General features: G+C 34.8%; 2 protein-coding genes across 3 annotated transcripts; both read right to left on the reverse strand.

Moving 5' to 3' along the window:
* Nucleotides 1–90: 90 nt before the first annotated feature.
* LOC145639379 (putative GTP-binding protein OBGC2) lies at nt 91–14,753 on the reverse strand. The gene is made up of 11 exons (XM_081690606.1): nt 14,374–14,753; nt 12,186–12,661; nt 11,541–11,632; nt 10,884–10,967; nt 6,259–6,336; nt 5,897–6,097; nt 5,714–5,821; nt 5,196–5,270; nt 3,405–3,613; nt 494–677; nt 91–390 (listed from the first exon to the last, which is right to left on the reverse strand). The coding sequence occupies exons 1-10, from the start codon at nt 14,718–14,720 to the stop codon at nt 581–583; spliced, it is 1,767 nt and encodes a 588-aa protein (XP_081546732.1). The 5' UTR covers nt 14,721–14,753; the 3' UTR covers nt 91–390; nt 494–580.
* An 873-nt stretch (nt 14,754–15,626) lies between these two features.
* Nucleotides 15,627–20,730, reverse strand: LOC145638315 (uncharacterized). 2 transcript variants are annotated; one of them, XM_081689284.1, is made up of 7 exons: nt 20,545–20,730; nt 18,586–18,727; nt 17,414–17,561; nt 17,266–17,341; nt 17,067–17,184; nt 16,842–16,933; nt 15,627–16,066 (listed from the first exon to the last, which is right to left on the reverse strand). In XM_081689284.1, the coding sequence occupies exons 1-7, from the start codon at nt 20,575–20,577 to the stop codon at nt 16,025–16,027; spliced, it is 651 nt and encodes a 216-aa protein (XP_081545410.1). In that variant the 5' UTR covers nt 20,578–20,730; the 3' UTR covers nt 15,627–16,024. The 2 variants fall into 2 exon arrangements, with proteins under 2 accessions (XP_081545410.1, XP_081545411.1); XM_081689285.1 differs by having other exon boundaries at nt 17,073–17,184; nt 20,545–20,729.
* Between the last annotated feature and the right edge of the window lie 515 nt (nt 20,731–21,245).

The raw sequence follows: 21,245 nt of genomic DNA on the forward strand, positions 1-21,245 counted from the left end.
GAATTAGGCTTGACATTGTATAAGTGTGTACCCATTAAATAATGTTTCAGTTAACAGTGAAAATGACAGTGGAGTAACTCAAGAAAGAGGTACTAAGAAACTGTATATTTATACCCACATAATAACCATGTTTCATCCATGTTCACTATACTATGATGCTAATGGGAAACACAAGAGAAGAAATGAGAAACTATTCATACTAATCTAGGCACTAGTGATGTGTGCGTGTGGATGATTTTAGAAACAGAAGTCTTCCATACCGATAGAGCTGTAGCGCAGAGGTCCGAAAACTTAGTTTGAACATTTAAGAAACCCAATTATGTGTTGCAAAGGCATAAGAATCAGCATGAATTTTCAACTCTATGCTCAGATTCTTCATAACTTATAAGCCTGGTAGAAAGAAACATCAGCCATATAAACCTCTATAATAAGTTGATGAACCAATGTTAGATTCAGATAAATGCCTGACAATCACAAGAAAAATGATATTTACCTTGATGTTGTTGGTCATCTGCATAAATGACCTGACCTTTTGCCGTAATGTCATCTCTTTAAAACCTGTGATATGCAAGGAAAATCCTTAACGCTGAAACTCAAGAGGGAATTCTTGAGTATCTCGACATTTCCGCAACGCTTTCCTTATTTCTTCTAACATTACTTTCACATTGATGCCCTTCCTAAAAATGTGCAAAAGACCAATGGTCACAAGGAAATATTATTTACAAATTAATGTAAATTATGCAGATAGAAAGTATAGTTGAAAAGTTTTCCACAGCACTAAAAACACAGAGCACATTCCTGGTGATACAAGTCATATACTACAAACACAGATTACATTCCTGATGATACAAGATGAATGGTAAGCTTTTCCATAATTATTTTTCTTATAAATGAAGCACACACATCCAGACCGGATCAAGTCTAACAAGTGAAACTGCTGGTGTAAAACAAAAGGAAGGATAGAGAAGAAACGGAAATCAACGGAAACTGCTTGCATCCTCAGCACCCTTAAGAGATGCAGGGAATTACATATGAGACCAGGATGTTTTAACTCTATTAATGAGTAAAAGCACAAGACACCATAAGGAAAAAACGTCACCACATTCTTTCATAATATGTAAACATCTTTCAGAAAGATCCTAACTTATTCTAAAATACGAACTAAGTCTTCATTTTTAAACGAGTGAAAGAAACACTTGATGCTGTTATAAGAACAAAATCTATCTATCATAAGACAATGTCCACATAAATTTTCAAATCAAGCTTCAGCCACTGCACAAATGGCTTGGACACAGAACAAAATTGTACACAGGACCATAACTAGATGCATTAGGATGATAATGTTGTTTACTGTGCTTGAATATGGTGTTAACTGCTTATAAACAATGTCAATAGCTCTTCACAAACAAACATATACACATGAGTATTCTACCTGGATAACCATAACTACCGTGATCACTTATGAATAGAAGCTTGTATATTAAGCTCACATAGTTTTCATGTAACTATGTTAGCTACTAAAGTCTCACTAAAATCACGTTGATGCGCTAGAAAATCCTTAATACATCATAGTTGTTCTATTAGGCCCTCAACAGGAATTGTTGAATCAGGCTATTTTTCCCACTGCAGGAATTGTTAGATTATGTATTGTTGTCCTTTGCTAAACTTTTCTCAAACTTTTATGTTTTTTACACCAACAATTTAATCACTCCTTTAAAACTTTCTTAAATTTTATTCTTAGTTCTCTTTCAAAACTCCCTTAATTTTTCTTGGACACTCTTTTGTTTGCTCAGTTTATTAACCTTTTCAAACTCTTTCAAATGATTATCTTGTTATATCCCTTTCTTAATATTGTACGGTTCCTTATGAAAATTCATTTTAGCTAACCCCAAATCATTTTGAGACTAAGGCTTTTAGTTGTTGTTGTTGGGCAAGGATGAAGATATGATTAGTCCCAAGTTCCCAACACCTGGATTCTGTTGTAAGGTTTTCAAGATATCAAGAGGAATAATAACAAGCTTAAATACTCTTGTTGGGAAAAAGGTAAAAACTATCAAAGGTTAGGATGCAATTGACGCAAGGAAAATGGAAAGATAAGATTCTTGAAAACCCTTTCTACATGCAAAAATTTCTTGCCACTGATAGTCAGCATGAACATATGTGGAGTATATGCATTAAGAGTATTTGTAGGTAAATTGGGTAACCTGGCAATCCCAAGGGATAGTTTTTCAGCAATTCATGAAATTTTATCTGATTACCTCACTTTTTCTAGCTTTTACATTTATACCCTGATAAACTATCAAAAGTTATGCATGACTCTTGTCTATTGCTAAATTTTGCGTCTATATAAGTATAATTCCAGCCATTCTACATAAATTCTGGGTATGTGTTTGCACATATTAATTTCTTTACAGGTCAATTCAAAGCTGAATTAAAAACCTACCCAATTAAGACTTTTACCATCCTACTCTTTACTATACAAAGTTCCTTCATATTAAAGCATTGAGCTATTATTATTTAAAACAATATAATTCAACTTAATAACTATGGGTAAACAAAGGCCTCTCAATACTACAAAATCTATCTTGCCCCAGGTGCAAGATAAATGTTCTTACCATGAAGTGAATCTATAACTGACAAGAACTCCTATCTCAAATTTTATAATCTCTTCATTTCATAAAAGTTGCAACACTTTTACTTGTACAAACTTTGACCATATTTATTATAATATCAATATCTTCATTTCATAAATATATCAATATACTATAAAATATCATTCATTTATATTGATAGTCATATAATTGATTATTATTAGAGGTATTAATGGTCAAAGGTGAACACTAAAATATGTGAAACACAAAGTGTTACAATTCTTATGAAACAAAGGAAGTACAACATGAGATTTATAGCTTGCAATTTAGTTCCAAATATAGTTGTAAAATGTTCATTGCAAAATAACAGTGAATAAGTGGATCAATTTGACTCTTCAAGGTGTTCAAGCTGCCATTCCAGCCTGTTTACAGTTCATCACACAACGGACTAATTCAACACTTGGATATCCATGCCGCATAGTATGCATGCGTGCAAGAAGGGAATTGAATCTCTTCAATTAGCAACAGAGTTAGTGTAACAGATTCCTTAAATTACGCAACATTTTTAGCGGATTGAAATTGCTTTAAAACCCAAATTTGACTACTCAACTCGACCACAACACATGGGACCATAAATGCAAAGCATTGTATCTACATGAAAAATGTAAGAAACTAAAATAAAAAAAACACAGAGATCTACAGCCTAATGAGATCACCACTATGTCCTACATGCACATATCTAAAGCTTCGATAACGATAAAAATGCTGATAACACAGTGCGTAAGCCATATGCTAAATTAAATGATTACTTACAAAACACTGACTCCTACAACAGCAAGGGGTCGTGGATAGTCCTCAATCTCCTTATCTCTCTTGTTAATCTCAGAAGCTGATGGAATTGTATCGTCGGCTTTAGTATGAGCTGTATCTTCAGAGCTTGCACCTAACACCAGGGGAGTGGATCCACAGTCCTGACCAATTTTAAGAATTTCTTCAGTCAGGGTTGGGAGTCTATCCTTTGCCTGGAACAAATAAGAACAAAATGAATTACTAGTAGCAATTAAAGTAATAATCATGAAATAACAAAAACAATCTTAGTCGAGAATTAAGATTATCATACAAGAATAAAAAAAATAACAACAATCTAGCATGGATCCTTCTATTGGCAGTATAGGGAGTCAAGTGCGATCTAAATGTATCATGTAAGCAGTCATAAATCTAACCAAGTAGGGGGAATAATATTTCAAGAAAAGCAAGGTTAGAAATGCAATGAAGGCCAAGTCTATAAAGATTATAAAAATTAATTAGACAGAAAATCTTAATCAATCACATTGATTCATCTATTTGGAATCTTAGGAGATTCCAAAGCAAATGGAATCTAATATTTTAAGGATAAAATACACTTCAAAACATGGTCATATGGAATCTTGTTAGATTCATCTAGGTTTTGTGGTTTCTAAACATAAAACTTTTATAAATATTTTTTGCTATACGTCGGATGAGAAATTTTAATTACAATATTACATTGAAAACTGTGTAAAAAGCAAATAGGACAAACAAAAAGAAACGGACGGAGTAGATGATAACATTCAACCAAAATAAATTAAGATATATTGCAACGTGGAGAGGAGGCTAAAAAATTAAGAAAATGTGGGTAAAAGGTAATGGACCACAAACCTTTACCGTCAAAACCCAAGTGATTAAGGGACTTAGAGATGTTAGTTAGTACATGCATATTGGATATTTAAAATGTGAAAGGAGATGTAAACAATGCAACATTTGTGACATTCTTTAAAAAGTAATTGTTGCAATATAAAATCAAAGGAAGTATAAATTAATATAGAGAACAGGCAACATTGAGGATGAATTAAAGAGAAATCACAAATAAAGCGCATCATTGGGATTTCAGTCATTTCACACAAAACATAAAAATCTAAAACCAGAAAAGAAGGAACATTTTTATATAAGGATATATTTCACAAAAATTGCACAGATAAAAAGTACATTAACTTTCAAAAACTAAAAAAAGAAAATACACAAAGACAAGGTGTCATTACAAAGTAACAGAAGCACAAAGAATGAAATTCCAGGGCAGTACACTTTTAGACCTAAACTGAGGTTCTGTCACAAGGCAGCCAATTTTCATATCAAATGCTCCATCAATATGCGTTCCCGATACCGCTAGATAAAAAATAATCAGTTTGCAAATGCTCTTTAGTTCATATCAATATTATATAATTCACTTAAAATTGTACGTGATGATCAGAACCCAATATAGTAACAAATTTATTGTTAACACCACCAAATGTCCTTGATGATACTGGCAGGACATTAGAGCATGGCTTTGCTTATCAACCTATGCCACATATGCAATCACACTTTTAGATAGTAGCAATATTTTGAGATACAAACTTGTGAAGCAAATCAGCTATGTCTAGGTGTTTTTCACAAAAAGAAGTCTTATGATACTAGTGTTTGTACTTAATCATAAACTCAATTACTCATAACATCATCCAATAATATATTATCAGTAAACAAGAAAAAAAAATGCATAAACATGGTAAGAAAATGCTACAAGACCACCAGCACAGAAAATGACAATACCTGAGGAAGGTCGATTTTATTTAATACCACAATAAATGGTCGTTCAAGGTAATCAGGATTATACATCCGCAATTCCTGCACACACATAGGTAAATTAGTTTTGGACTAATTTAGGTAAATTTTCAGGATCTAAAGCAGACAAATTGCAATCATTTAATAATCTGCTGTTATACACCAATCAGGTACTTGAGAAAGATATGAAGGATATAATTATATCAGAAGAGTTTGTTTCAAAGAACCCATATAATTGCAATACAGCAAAAGGTAATATACCAGCCAATCTCATATCTTAGATAATTTGTAGCCCCATACTATAACCCAGAGTCTCAAACCACATGTAACAAACACAGTTAGCTACTGATTCTAGCCTCTAGGAAAACACCACTTGACAGTCATTAGTAACCTTGTCACGAGGACAGTATATGAAGTAAGGTTTCATCAAAATGTTATATAGAACATAGGAACTGCTATGCATGGCATTGTTCAATTAGCTGCTGTATGAGGAAAACAATGCATACTTCTTTGACTGTTTTGTAGTCTTTCACAGGGTCCTCTGCAGCAGCATCAACAACATGAACCAGCAACCGAGTCCTTCTCAAATGCCTAAGGAAATTACGACCCAAACCCTGCAGAATGTGTGTTACAGAATTAGTAACTTGTGCCAGATTAAGTGGTAATTGAAACTGCATCAGTTCAAGTACCTTGCCCAAATGAGCACCTTCAATAAGACCTGGCAAATCTGCCAATGTTGCTTCAGAGGAATACATAGCTGCCCCTAAAGAAGGGTCACCATCAAGGCGACCAAGATTTGGCATCAGAGTCGTAAAGGGATAATCAGCTATGTCCGGTTTCGCAAGTGTAGTAGCTGATAAAAGGGTAGATTTTCCAGCATTTGGGAGTCCCTAGGAAATATCAAATTCAACTATCAGATCCTTGACAGGGTTGGGGGGAATGCATAAAGTAATGCTGTCTCTTTTAGCCCCAAACAGTCTCCTATGTTGCCTGTTCACAGAATAAGCATCAAAAGGATTATGAAATTCAAAATAACTAGTAGAGAATATACCACAAGACCAACATCAGCAACTACTCTGAGTATCAATTCCAAACTGACTTCCTCCCCAGCTTGACCAAGGACTAGAACCTGCAACTCACCAGCAAGAATATAATGCACAAATGTGAATAAGTCCTTGTGATAAAAAACAGCATAATATGATAGAAAAAAGATGCTTTATGGAGGCCCAGAAAACACAAGATTGCTATGTAAGGAAGAAAAACTTGACTACATATTTCTAAAACTTGCAGGAAATGATAATTACTCCCTCTCTTCCTCAAAGATCTTCCTTCTTACTCTAGCTCCACATACCAAGAAGACTAATCAAGTTCAATTGGACTGTGTATACACAAGGGATATCCGAATAAGGTACTCGCATGTCTTCTTTAGCTCAGTAATTTTCCCACAAAGTCCTCAGGTTGCTGATATTATTGCCAAACTTTGCTCTCTGCTCAACATTGACATCTTCTTAACAAGCCCGAAAGTTTGACTTGTCAAATCCTCGAGCTTGCAGGGGGTGTTCATGGGGTGTTGGGCTGTTAGTGCGTATTAGTTAGTTAACTCATAGCTCACTAAACCAAGTTTGTAATTAGAACCCTTGCCACATCAGCATAGTTAAAATATTAGAAGGTTGTCAGAAGTCTGGTACTCTTTCTTTCCTTACTTTGAGACAACAGTGTACATTACAAGCGAACATTCTAAATTATTGTCCTTTCTGTTGCCTACTAAATTCACCTCTCTCTCCATTTCTTAAATTATCTACCGCCTATGACAATGTTATGATAACGATTGTAGCTGCAATTAATTTTCTAACAGACATGTAGTTGGATGATTATTTAAGTATAAGAAAAACACGTCATTTGACATCATCAATGGTTATGTAAAAAGAAATGAAAAAAAAAAAAAAAAGGTTTTGTTATGGGGATGCCTGTTTATTCAATAATTTTACTGATATTGTATATGTGCGTGGTGTTAGCGTGCTCAAATGACATATAATAAAATGTAGTAACAATAGGCTAATTATAACTACGCAAATGCTTTAATATGATAAGAAATTTGACCACTTTACTTTGACATGTGGCATGGAGGTGCGGGAGTTTGACAAGCTGCACCTCCATGTGACAATTAATTAATTTGATTTAGATGACTGTAATATTTATCTAGTACATATACAATTTGTTGATCAATTGGATATTGGGTTACTACTAAGTGCAATCGAACCTGTAATTGAGTTGGATTGAAGATTGGACTGAAGCTAATAGGCACCACTAAGGGCCTTTAAGTTAGACGCTAATAGGCAAGGGTTTTGGGTATTGGTAGTTTCTAGGTTTTGTGAATGAGGTTATATCTATATAGATATACTAAGGGCCTGTTCTCATTGACTGAACTCAGCTGAACTGAATTGAGCTGAAATGAATATTTTATAAGAAAAGGAAATTAGGAGCTGAGCTGAACTGAAATGAAAATAAACGTATGAGAATAGGCCCTAAGTCATTTAATGACAAAAGGTATGTATGCAACTATATAAAATTAACAAAAACCCTAATTTTACCCTAATAAATCATCCACTTTGAAAGAGAGATAAGATTAGATATTTTGGCTTTATTATTCTATTTGTGTTGATCTCAATGTAATCAAACCTTCTATGCGGATTCGTTTCTACTATGGACATGAGACTGGGGAAGTGCTTTATAATTCCACTTAAATCAAAATTCAATAGAAACCAGCTGGTAAAACTTTCTAACTTTATCCCAATATATGGCTTACATTGCACTGAACTATACAGAAGAGTAATTATTATGATAAACAAACTAATAAATATCTGCATTTTAGAAGTATTACCCAACTTTATTAAAGGGAGAGAGTTCTACCTAATATAATTATTAAAAAAAAGAATTTTTCACCATATACCCATGGGTTTTTTTTTTTATTCAACAAATACCCATGAAAATTTTTAAATTCAACATATACCCCTAACTTTAATAAAAATGTCACTAAATGCCCAAATGACTAATGGACATTAACTCCGTGAGTCATTAAGGCTAAAATTGCTACGTGGCAGCATTTTATTGGCTGTTTTTTTGTTTTTTAATTTTAAAATAATTATACATTTAACTATCAAAAAATAATACTCCCTCCGTCTCCAAAACTTCGACCCATTCGGCCTAATTTTAGTCCCAAAATGATCGGTCCATTTGCATTAAAATACACACCAATTTACAACAAATTTGTGCTAAATTAGCTTCCCCTTACAAAGTTTTGTTTTTTCATGTATTTTTAATACTTTATCCCTCTACTTTTTTACAAACCCCATGTAATTTATCTTTTCAATATGTTTTTATTTCTTTTTGTTTAAGTTTTTTAATAACTGCGAAATCAACCCAAAAGGGTCGAAGTTTTGGTGACGTAGGGAATAATAAAAAAAAATTGGAAAAAAAAAAAAAAAAAAAACCACCGCACTGGCGCCACCCCAACTCATACCCCACCAGCCAGCTAGGTTGCAATGAAACGGATACGGGGACGAAAAACGGCAAAATAGAAATTATAAAAAACGGGTACAGCAAGGATACGGCTAAAAAATCAGAAAAATTAAAATTCAGAAAAATGTTTATTGAAAAACCAACTGATTTTTTTTTTTTTTTAGGAAACCCATGCAATGTTTTTAAATTCTACTGAGTACAAATCGGAGTAATACTGTAGATAAGTAAGACTAAAAAAAAAAAAAAGGAGAGTGAAAAAAGTTAGAGAATTACAGCTAATTTACCCTTTTTTAAAATTACATTTACAACTGCTTTACCTTTTACCAATTGAAATGATAGATAATTTTTTTTAAATTAAAAATAAAAATAAAAATAAAATAAAATAAAATAAAATAAAAAAAACATCTTCTTCCTCATCTTCTCGTAGGTTCAGAAATGGCTGCTTGTAGATCGCCAACCACTAGTGTAGTAGTGTCATCTGCAAGTGGTCGCCTCCAAGGAATCGTGGGGCGCAATATTGTAGGTGGCTTCTTCAATTTTTAGGGTTTTCAAGAAATCAAAATCAGGTAAGTAAAATTGGGGTGTTTTAAAAAAAAAAGTGGGTTAGGCTTCTATTGGGGACGTCGGAAATGGAGGTGATCCGTCCCCGAAACGTTTTTGTGGAGGTGATCCGTCCCCGAAACGTTTTTGAAGGTGCTCCAAGCCGTCCCCAAATTTTCTACCCGTACCACTTTTCAAGGGTACACCTTGGGGACGTATCTGGGCCATACCCGTCCCCGGTACGGGAAACGGCAGGAGGTTGGCGTACCCGTGCATCATTGCCAGCCAACACCCCTCCCCCTCACCCGTCCACCATCTCCACCCCACTAGTCGGCGCCCCTCCCGCTGGAAAACCCCTTCCTACCCCATTGCCGGCATCCAAACTCTCATCTCCTCATCAGCAAACCCAAACCGCCCCTCCCCTACTATCTCCACCCCATGAACCACCACGCCAAAACCCCAAAATTAAAAACCCCCAAAATCGAAACCCTAGATTTTGATTTTAAGGGTTTCGGTTTTGGGGTTTAAGGGTTTCGGGGTGGTGGTTTCGGCTAAGGTTGGCGGCGGCTACGTGGAGGGGGTTACCTGGCTGCCGCAAAGGTTTTCGGCGGAGTGGTTCGCTAAGGTTCGGCTAAGGTGGAAAGGCGGTGAGGGATGTTTGATGGTTCGGCGGCCACTGTTGTAGGGCGGGGTGAGCGGGTGTTCAGCGTCAGTGGGGGAGGGAGCAAAGGCCTGGTAGGAAGGCCTAGCGCCGACGACCAGGGGCTGGCCGGTGATGCCGAGGGTGGCAATAAAAACGGGAAGGTGGCTGGTGGGCGGGGTTAGGGGTGGTGGTTTTTTTTGAAAATTTTTCTAAAAAAAAAAAATTCCTTCAATTTTTTATAATTAATGAAATAATTTAAAAAATAACCAATCAGGTGCTGCCATGTGGCATAATTAGCCCTAATGACTAACAAAGTTAACCACCGTCAGTCATTAAGGGCATCTGGTGACATTTTTGTAAAACACGTGGGTATATGGTGAATTTGAAAATTTTCACCTGGGTATATGGTGAATACAAAAATTACAAAGGGGCATTTGATGAAAAATCCGTAAAAAAAAAATTATCCACCGAGATTGTTCCATAATTTTCTATGAGATTATGGATAAGCAATTATAGTTTAAAACTTACCTAAGGATACATTTCAACTCCCAACACCTCATTAAGTATAAACTTTTCCCTACTGAAGAAAAATTTACCTGCTTTTTATAGCTCAAAATCTTAATTAACACCCCAAACATACCAGAAGTCACTGAGAGGGTTAAAAGTAGAATGAACTTCAACAAATTCATACCAACAGAACCTAAAGTTGATGCAATTGTAACAGAATATGTAGTACAAGTATACATAATGATAATCTAGTTTATATCTTTCATATACAGTTTCAAAATAACCTGAATGCTGACCCAATACAAATCAGTTGATACAAACTTCAACCTCTTGGCTCTAACCTATCCATGTTTCAAACTTTCAAAATGTCTGTATTGCAAATGGAAATGTATAGTAACCCCTTATTACATAGATCAAAAGGCTTGAGTGCACAAAGCATACTATATTGGAAAATATTGAAGACTAACCTTATCACTGTCATCTCTCAATATGTTTGTTGTCAAAGCGGCCATCATACTTTTCTTTTGCTCTGGCATTTCTAGTAGGCTTATCTGCCAAGAGGAAAAGACAGAGTACCAAATTCATGGTTAGAATCCTGATGCCAATAGATACTATCAAAATCCCCCAACCCTGTATCTTTCCTAGGGGAAAAGACACACAACAGAAAAAAAAAAATAAAAAAAATAAAAAAAAAAAAATAAATAAAAGAAAGATCAATAATACTTGACTAAAAACTCTAGAGCTATCTCTGTCTAACTTGGAATTTTGGCTGCCACAACAATGTCAACACAACATGACACAATATGCATACGGGATCCATGATTGACACTTGACCTGAGAAGATAAAAAAGAAAGGCTTAACAGGGTGTGATCTATTTATATGGAGTAGAGTTACTATTCAGGCAACACGGAGGTAATATTGCTTCACCCCCTCTCTTGTCAACAGCTCAAAATTATAGACTACAGTCTTTGGCTACATGGTTATAGGGAAAATTTTCATTCATTATAGATTAAAACAGTGGCCTAAGTTCAAAAACATAACAGAGGACGGCAAAATTCTACTTCAAAGTTCTGATTCAAGTAATGAACTAATGGTCTACAAATTCAAAAATTTGATGCCTTACCCCTCCTTGTCCACCCCTTGCCACAAGAACCTCGTCACCATGATTGGCAAGATCTGCTAAAAGTTTACCTCGCTTCCGTTTTACAACAGTACCTGTCATAAACAAGAGGGGGGGGGGGGGGGGGAAGGGAGCGCCATTAATTCATTAGTATCCACATAATTTGGATCCTACAGGTGTATATTTCATACTAAAGTATTGATTCTCTCCTATGTAGACAACCTTTGAGCTCTAAATTATTCAACTAAATGAGTTTAGCAGTTTATATTGCCTTCAACCTCGACTCAAGAATAAAATATGATTATAATAATATGAATAAGCAAAAACAGAGATGTATCACGACATATTTGGATAAAAACAAAAAATAAAAAAGCCATTAAAGGGAGCGCCATTAATTCATTAGTATTCCACATAATTTGGATCCTACAGGTGTATATTTCATACTAAAGTATTGATTCTCTCCTATGTAGACAACCTTTGAGCTCTAAATTATTCAACTAAATGAGTTTAGCAGTTTATATTGCCTTCAACCTCGACTCAAGAATAAAATATGATTATAATAATATGAATAAGCAAAAACAGAGATGTATCACAACATATTTGGATAAAAACAAAAAATAAAAAAGCCATTAAAGGTTTTATAAGAACCTAACGGGACAGGTATTCGCAATGTCGGAGCAGCAGATCCATCTCGTTGTTTGGAGTTCAAAACACCCATAGCATCAACATTTCCACCACGCTTTGCTTTATAACGGTTTTGCTTGTGGAATTCCAACAGTGTATCTTTACTCTCATCAGCATAAATCACAACATCACCACCGTGTCCACCAAGGGGAAGTATAAGAGATCCATCACTATCCCTTTTGTATGAAATCTTTTTTCTTTTTTCCACCTTGTCATATTTATTCTCAACTTTGGAAGAAGCCTTTTGGTTTGGCATTTTAAAGATTGCCCCATGCCCCCCATCACCAGCACGAACACTAATGATTACATGATCAAAATATTTATGTGGCTCCTTCATGAAAGCATCCGATGCTAACGAAGAATACTCTTTGACCTTGACAGCAGCACACAAAACTGTGCAAATTCTAACCTTTTTACAGTTGCTTCTTTGATGATCAAACCTACCAAAAAGACATACTGAGCATCAGAAAGCAAGCTGTTAACATAGTCTGAAAATTATTTAAAGGGCCTTACAAAAACACAAAACTCCTGTGGTGTGGAATGAAAAGAGTTTGCAGATAAAGAGCTATCAATGTCCATGTGATTCAACATCAAAGTCAGATAGTTTTCTATTGAAGAAAATACCAACAATTGATATTCGAACCTACATCCTAAGAGAATTCTCTTGCATTACCAAAAATTATATTATAAATTAAATGAGTTGATTAAACAACAAAGATATCCATCCAATCAAACCCATACATATATCTATACTAATATATCTATGTCTATAGTCTCTATACTAATATTTTATAACAAGATGTTTGCATGCCATGTGTCCCAATCCTGCTTCACTTCCCTTTATTTTCTTCCAAAACAAGAGAGAGGGGGGGATTATAATAACCCCCCTTCCCCAACACACACACACAAACCTTCTCTTCATCTTTCCTCAAACTGGTTAACGTCTTTTCAAGTACCCTTTATCACCCTTCCTTTTCCAAAAATAGATGATTAGGTTAAATGAATCTGACTTACAACCAAGATACACACATGCATTTCTCCTGCAAACTTTCCAATTTTATTATAATAACGAAATAAATTATACTTGCCAACTTGGTATACAGAAAAATAAATTGTTGGCCCATCACTAATGGTTCTCTTTCATATACTTCACTTTACATAAGCTCTATCCTCTTCCTTTCCAACATCCACAAGGATTTCTTTTAATCCTCTTGCACTCTCTCTTTTAGTTTTAATATATATCATCTACATACTCTCTCTCCTAAATAAATATCAATCTAATTTGGCTTTTTTTTTTTGTGTGTGTGTGTGTTCCACCCGGTTCATCCTTTGGGTCAATCCGGATTCGGGGCTTACTAATTAAGTTCCAGTCCCTTCCCAATTATTGTTGTGGGGGATCAAACATGCGGTCCTCTCTACCAAGTGCAACCCCAATCACCACTACACCAACATCTCATTGGTATCTAATTTGGCTAATTAAATTTGTGTTAAATTATTAAATTACATTTAGTTGATATAAAAGTAATGCTTTTCTACATGATAAAGTTTTCCGAACGTTCTTTGATAATCGAAATGTTTTTATTTTTGGAATTAAAAAACCAAGGAAGCATACAATAATGAAGATTTAAACTTGGTAAAGATGAAGCTCAAGTTCTGCATACTCCCTCCATTCCTAAATTTTGTTCTTACTTCGACTTTCTTTTTGTGATACATCCACTTAAGAAAAACATTTAGAGACAAAGGGAGTATAATACAGCTAACTGCTACACATTCTGCAATTACATTTGTACCAATATACCTGATAACTTCATCAATAATCCTCTCGTCACATTTGATTCAAAATCAAAAATTGTCTTTCACATTATTGAATGAACAGATTAGGTCACCAACTCATGAACATTTACCAACAAAATTCAATACGAAGCGCCGCAAAAGATGATAAATGTAACAAAATTCAAAATTAACATCATCTAATCTTCTAAAACAGAACTAATTTGCATGAAATTACATGAGGTCAAGAGTAGAAGCAACATGAAATGAATTGTTCGTTTAATTTTAATTCCAATTGAAAAAATCACAAAAAAAAAAAAAAAAAAAAAAAAAAAAACACTAATTAAACCTAAATTAAAGAAAGAGATAGAATGTGTGTTACCTGGGAAAAGGAAGGTGGAGGTCAGAGAAGAAAGAGGAAGAAGAAGATGAAGACGGAGATTCTCCGGGAAAGTGAGAACTCCGGCGGAACGTCGACAATGGTGCTATCGGAGAAGAGACGATAGTGAAATTTGCCATTTTTCCGGTGAACTGAGAGTTTAACTGTAACTTAACGAGCACAGTTGAAGAGAGAGAAAGAGAGAAGAGAGAGTGAAATGAATGATTAAAGCAATGAAAGGATAAAAAAAATCGTATAATAAAAAATTGAAGCTTAATGTCTACAAGTACAAAACAGTGTCGTTTTGACACCAGCCTAAACAAGAAAACGAGTTGTTTTGCGATTTGCATTAATACGGGAGTACATACTTATACGTAATTTACATTGCCAGCACTAATTGGAGTAAAAAAATTTCGAAAGGTATTGTGTGAGATTGGACTCACCTTCTAGGTTTCTCTCATCATAATTCACAGCTAGTTGATTTTGTACAGTTGGGGTTCTAGACGAAGACTTAGTTTTTATGGAGTTTTTGACGGCGATTAACTTTATGATGGGGATTTGGATGTGAAAAGAGGAGGATCGAGTTAGGGAGGAGATAACGTGACAAGGAGAGAGTTGTTTTGTGGGTAGCTAGGGTGGCGATAGAGATAGAGGTGGTGGCAAAGAGGTTTGTGGGCTTGTGTCTGAATAAGTTTTCCTGGTATTTGGTGTTTATGTGTAGATGGATTCACCGTAAGTCCGTTCTACACAATACTTTTTCTAATATTTCTGGTATGACTTTGACAGCATTGACGGTGGTGGAAGGGAGATGGGGTTGAAAACTGTGGTGTAATATCCAAAGCCACTTATACAAAAGTTAGTTAAGTGATAAAATTTCCTTTAATAAATTGATCTCACCTTTAAATTATTCATAATTAACCCCATGTTTTGGAAAGTTTTGAGATTATTGTAGCATGGACAACTTGTGAGTTGTGAGAGTAGCACTAACTCCGTATTTGGGTAGGTTCAAAAGTAAAATGATAGCTCAGAGGCCTTAGACTATTACTACGTCAAATGAAATAATAAAATTTGTTTGAATTTTTGAGGTCCCATTTGCACTTTTATATCCAAATTAATATGAACTTTGATTATATTTGTAACAAGTAGCTAATCAGTCTAATTACACAATCATAATAATAGTGCCCTAAAATGATCAAGCCCATCATCAATCATCAATGTTGTAGGATGATAACTTCGGTATCCCTTAACAAGCGAAATTATGTTGTTGTAGTGTTGTTAGAATCCTTCCGTCAAACTAGAGATTTCTGATGTACCGGTGTATCCAATAAACATTAGTCTAAAAAAAATTGAAAACCCAACAATCACGCTCTTTTGAATCAATACTGTAAGTGAGATTTAATGAGCTACACTCAACTACCAAGTCTAATGAAGAATTTACAGTCTGTACAATGGAATGACGGTTTTATATTCAGCCACCGGAAAGCGAATGCCAGGAAGACCAAAATTCAAAGGGCATCTCCTATGAACAAACTTGATTTATTGTGCATATCTTTGAAAAAACCAATTAACATATGCATTGCCTCTGATCTGGATGTGCATGCACCTTGATGGCTCTTTGTGGCCTTGCCTGATTTAGAATAATTATATCTTGTTTTCAGCAATCAATGAAATCCTTCAAAGAAAATGGAGGACCATCCTGAAAACACCACAAGTAAAGCATAGAATTCATTCAGATTTGACTCATTTGAGTCCAACGATCAACCGTTCCATAAAGCATTTGTCATGAATAAATCGATAAAAGAGTTGTAGAAAATTCCTTTATGAAGGGGGAAAAAAAAATTGCACGGGTGCTAGAGTATGAATTAGGACAGACTCCGAAATAGTATGGGGTTTTGCAACCTAATTTTGTCAGTTGTCACACAACCAAACACTAAGAAAACTCAAAACATAAGGTCTCATAGAACTGATAGAAGGGAAACCAGGCAACTTACACACCAGTGTGCCGATAAGTCTAACTTCTAGAATACAGATCTCATTTTAGGCAGATTTTTTGTGCCTTTGATATTAAGAACAGCACGTGAGGACAGAATACTAATGAGCCAAACAAATTGTCTATCAATAACCAGCCCGCCCATCAAACTAGGCCCCGTAAAAGTATAAGCTTCCCCACTCAGGTGCAAATGAAGTTTCAAAAGCACCAATCCAATGTAGAAACTTTGGTACTACATACAAGGAGAATGATTTCTCACAACTACTATCCTATATCATACAGCTATCAAAAAAGATGGATGAGAAACAGAAGCCTCTATGCATTCATATTAAGATCACCTTACTAAGTTCTTTACTCAAGTGTTGGATCATAATAGGAGAATGATCTCTCTCAACTACTATCCTACATTAAGTGTATATCAGAAGATATTGGTGAAAGAAGCATTGATGCATCCAGATAAAGAGTATTCATACAAGATTACCTTGTTAGGTTCCTGGCTCAAGTGTTGTTTAACAACAGTCATCTGCTGGATCAGCCTTTCCAAGGACGAATAGCTTGGTTGCTTGGTATGTGCTACACCAATGAATTCCAGAGAAATTATTAGACAAGCTAGACATTTTACTTTTCAAATACAAAGTTCACAACATTAAACTTTAAAAAGATATACATTAAAGTATATGAGCCAGAAAACATGTTATATACATACATGTACCTAAAATTGCGCGATTTATCTTATCTGCAATATCTTGTCTATAGTCGAGGCTGATAAGATGAAACGATGGTGATTTTTCTGGTTCATCGTAAGCAAGCAAAGCCAAAAACTCCTGCAGCAAATGCAACTTATTTTCAGAGATAACATCATACACGTATACTAGGAAGCAGTGCAGACATGGTTGAAATGATACCTCAAGCTTCACAACATACTTTTGCTCGCTGCCATAAGGACTCAGATTCTCCTGAGCAAATCGAAGAGCTTCGACGCTGTCGAGAAAATAATCTATTAATAAGAGACATTCCTTGTGAAGTACGAGAAGCATTAAGTGTTATATTTACCATTGTCCTGAGCACACAAGCTTGACAAAGTGAAGGCTCAGAAGATCAAAGTGCAAATCCTTATTTTCCTCTAGTAAATCTGGTGCTACTTCCTTTGTGAGTTCAATAGCTTTGAGGGTGTTGTCTTCTAAGATAAACTTGATGATTCCTAACAAAAATAGGAAGTCAAAACACATACTTGGAGTAAAGCCAGAGCAAGAAAAATGCATGAAGAAAAAACAAACAGCACATCTAGATGTTGCCTTCCAGGCTGCATAACAAAGGATAATTGCTCCATAAATATATAAACTAGTTTTTCTCTCATATAATCTAGTAGCCAACTTCATGTGGATTCTTTTTTAGGTGAAGGTTTCATCTGGACATGGCTTTGCATAAGATTGACACAAATGTCATGTTCCAGAAAAGTCTGACTTTAGCAATCTCAAAAGATATAAATACACTTCGCCTTCATAGGCTGGGATGGCACAAGTGCTTTGAATTAAATGTTTATAACGTATTAAGACATTTGAGAGTCTAGGTTTGCCCCCTTCTCAATCTTGGATTTTCTATGAAAATCATAATCCATGCTCACAGAGGGAAACTATATATTCAAGTGCTCCATGCTTCTTTTTCAGCGGTACCACATACTTCAAGAGTTTGTAGAGTACCTAACTTCATCTATACCTTTCCTTTCAATAATTACTGAGAAAGACATATCTTAAACTTTCCTTGTCTACAAGTACCATAATTGTGACTGGTATTTCAAAAAATCATCCATTTATGATGTGTTCTATTTACCTGATTTTCACTGATTTGAACTTATCTAAACTTATTGGAACATATTAAAACTTATCTTAGTTGTAATTTGTACTTGGGTAACCCTTATAAACCTGAACTGAATTTATCTAAACTTAACTGAACTTATTAAACCTGAAATAAGTGAACATAACAAACCCTTAATCAGACATTAAAAGTGAATATACTAATACCTTATATCACTCCTGCATATGCCCTTTTAAGGACCTAGCAATTCAAACAATAGGGTTTTGATACCTAAGGTCTAAGGATACCTTCACCATTTTCTAAAACATAGGATTGTTTTCAAATCATATATAGCTTTATGTCACACATATACAAATCATAGAAAAACTCACTTATAAGAAAGTAGTTGGAGTCTTAGAGAAAGGGTTTACTTTTTCTTTTATCTATATCTTCAAGACAATCAGTCGGCTGCTTAATGCCAGTACATTCAACAAAGGACTCCGCGGTCTCTTTAAAACAATTATGTACAAGATATGAGAGCACGATGTTGTGGGTGTCACCGTCACTTACAGCCTGTCGGGAAAGAAAAAAAAAAAAAAAAAGATGAGATAACTGAAAGCACTGACAATATAAAACTGTAATCAATATACAGGGAGCTCAATGATCATTTGATCACATGTAATTTAAATAAATTTGCAACTGAAAATCCCCGCTAGAACGAAAACCATCCATCAACACATATAAAACGTAATGACAAATATTCTATAACTGATTGCTAATAAGATTAAGTTGTCAGATACAGAATGATTGGAATCCTCGTTCCACCCATAGTAATACAAAAGTTTAAACACGTGTTTGTAGTAATTCGACATCCAATCCCAATCCACTAGTTTTAATATAAAATTTATCGCAAAATAGTATACGAGTATATACAATCCACTAGTTTTAATATAAAATTTATCGCAGAATAGTATATGAGTATATGACACATAAGCAACATATTTAAAAAGAGACATAATTGTTCATCTAATTTCCAAATTTCAAATATAACCCCACAGAAAGTATATTCTACACTGATTTTGAAGCCAATAAGACATAATGTCCTCAACACTTCTCAATCACATCCTAAATTAGTACATTATAAGCTCTGGACAGCTTAAGGACATTTAACTAGGTGGCAGATCCAAACACTCCTTCTCAATTCTTTACCGGATGAAAATTGGTAATAAGAGCTCATCAATTAAACCAGGTCATATATACACTCTAAATATTCTATAAGGACAAACCAACAAGCAAAAACTATAACGGAAACAGAATCTGGAAACTTAAAAACTAGGCTACATCAATATCATTCATGAAACTGGCCAAGGCAGCATTGGACACGGTTATCCAGATCAAATTGATACATTCAGAGTTTGTATGTTTTAGATATGCAAATAAGGCTAGGTTACTTGAGACTAATTTGGTACGGAGTACAATACTACAATAGAAAGGTGAAACTTAGAATAGTGAATAAATAATGTTGCATTAACTCAATTCATAACAAAATATCACTGCGGTCTAATGTGGCATGTTATTAAGCGATGTTATTAAGCGATAGAAGGAGGGTCAATCAAAAAAATGCAGCCATACATGTTGGCTACACTCATTGCTCATTATGCAATACTCCGTAACAAATAACATCAAAAAATAAGAATACCTAAGCTCGTTTATCCAACTAAAGTAACATTGCTTCCTCCGAATCACTAGGGTACTCAAAGCATGTTCTAAATACCTAACCAACACATTCAATTCAGTAGACTTTTGATGCCGAAAAACCACCATCGCCAAATACAATTAGCACAATGTAACCCGGTTAAAGCACATGCCCTAATACAAATCAACTTGCAACAAATACCAATTGCATCAAATATTAACAAGAAGCAACCTTTTCGGAAACTATTAGATTAGACACTTATCAGAAAACACCCAAGCAACTTAGCCAAACATTATTCAACCCAAATATTAAATTTCTCCCCAATATCAACCAGATCAAATAACATTGCACCAAGCATTACACTTCCAACCAACCACAGTTAAACCACCCAAAATGAAATACAACCCACCTACATTGTTCAAATCAATTTCCAAAAACAATTCTAATCACAAAATCCTACCACATAGTAACAATTAACAAAAAAAAATTAGGGTTTTGAATTTTCGCTTATTCTGCGAAAAAAATCCCCTTTTACAAAAATTACAATCAGAGGGTAGAACATAAGCAGCAAAGTTGAAAATTGAAGTAATTACTCGATGAAATTAGTAAAAAACAATGAAGGGAATTTTTAATTTTTGAAAAAATTACAAAAAACCCTAAAAAGATTGAAAATTTTAGAGAAAATACAACTTACGATGTTTTCGTAATGCCGCGGATCCAACTCCATCTCTCCGTTGAGAAGAATTTACAGGTGCCCGTGTGATTGGAATTGAGAAGATAGAGAGACAGAAAGAGAAGAAAGATAACCCAATAATTTTGAATTAAGTATAAATAGATTTTAAATACAGAAATAACAATTTATTGGAAGACTTTTTGGTTTTATAAGGCATATAAGTATATGAGTGATGATCACCCTAAATACCCTACTGGCCTACTTACACTCCAATTTCTAACTAGGGCAGATTAGGCACGATACAAAAATAGTTCAATTTGGCACGACTCACGAAGTCACGAGCCTATTGCAACTTTGCAAGCTCGACATGACATGAGAGGTAGGCACATCGCAGTATCGCACACCAATAGGTCATGTGTTATACTTATGCGTGAGTTTCATTTACAAATTTTAGTAGAGCATGGCATAACACAATTACGCGTAACTAGTAATCAATATATTAGGTACAAAATACTTCTTTATAGTACCAGCAAATATAAAAATTAGAACTTAAAGCTTTGTTTAGAGAGCCACTGAGGTGGATGATGAGAATCGATCCCTGAAAAAAGGAGGGAACTCTAACCAAGTTAAGATTTGATAGTACCAATAGACTTCTTCACTAATACTAAGATGGACAACATTCAACGTTCAAATACGCCTTAATGCTCTCTAATCCTCTTTGT

This window comes from Chenopodium album, chromosome 7, assembly GCF_948465745.1.
Source record: "Chenopodium album chromosome 7, dcCheAlbu1.1, whole genome shotgun sequence".
Lineage (NCBI taxonomy): Eukaryota > Viridiplantae > Streptophyta > Magnoliopsida > Caryophyllales > Amaranthaceae > Chenopodium > Chenopodium album.

What these genes read in the sequence shown, in the direction of transcription:
- LOC145639379 (XM_081690606.1), bottom strand. Translation starts at nt 14,720, where the DNA reads ATGCAAATCGCAAAACAACTCGTTTTCTTGTTTAGGCTGGTGTCAAAA. An exon ending in CTCCACCTTCCTTTTCCCAG is followed by an intron (nt 12,662 to 14,373) that starts GTAACACACATT and finishes TCTTTTTGGTAG; the next exon opens with GTTTGATCATCAAAGAAGCA. An exon ending in CAAGGGGTGGACAAGGAGGG is followed by an intron (nt 10,968 to 11,540) that starts GTAAGGCATCAA and finishes TCCTCTTGGCAG; the next exon opens with ATAAGCCTACTAGAAATGCC.
- LOC145638315 (XM_081689284.1), bottom strand. Translation starts at nt 20,577, where the DNA reads ATGGAGTTGGATCCGCGGCATTACGAAAACATC. An exon ending in TCGCGCAATTTTAGGTACAT is followed by an intron (nt 16,934 to 17,066) that starts GTATGTATATAA and finishes TCATTGGTGTAG; the next exon opens with CACATACCAAGCAACCAAGC. An exon ending in TGAGCCAGGAACCTAACAAG is followed by an intron (nt 16,067 to 16,841) that starts GTAATCTTGTAT and finishes TGGTGTTTTCAG; the next exon opens with GATGGTCCTCCATTTTCTTT.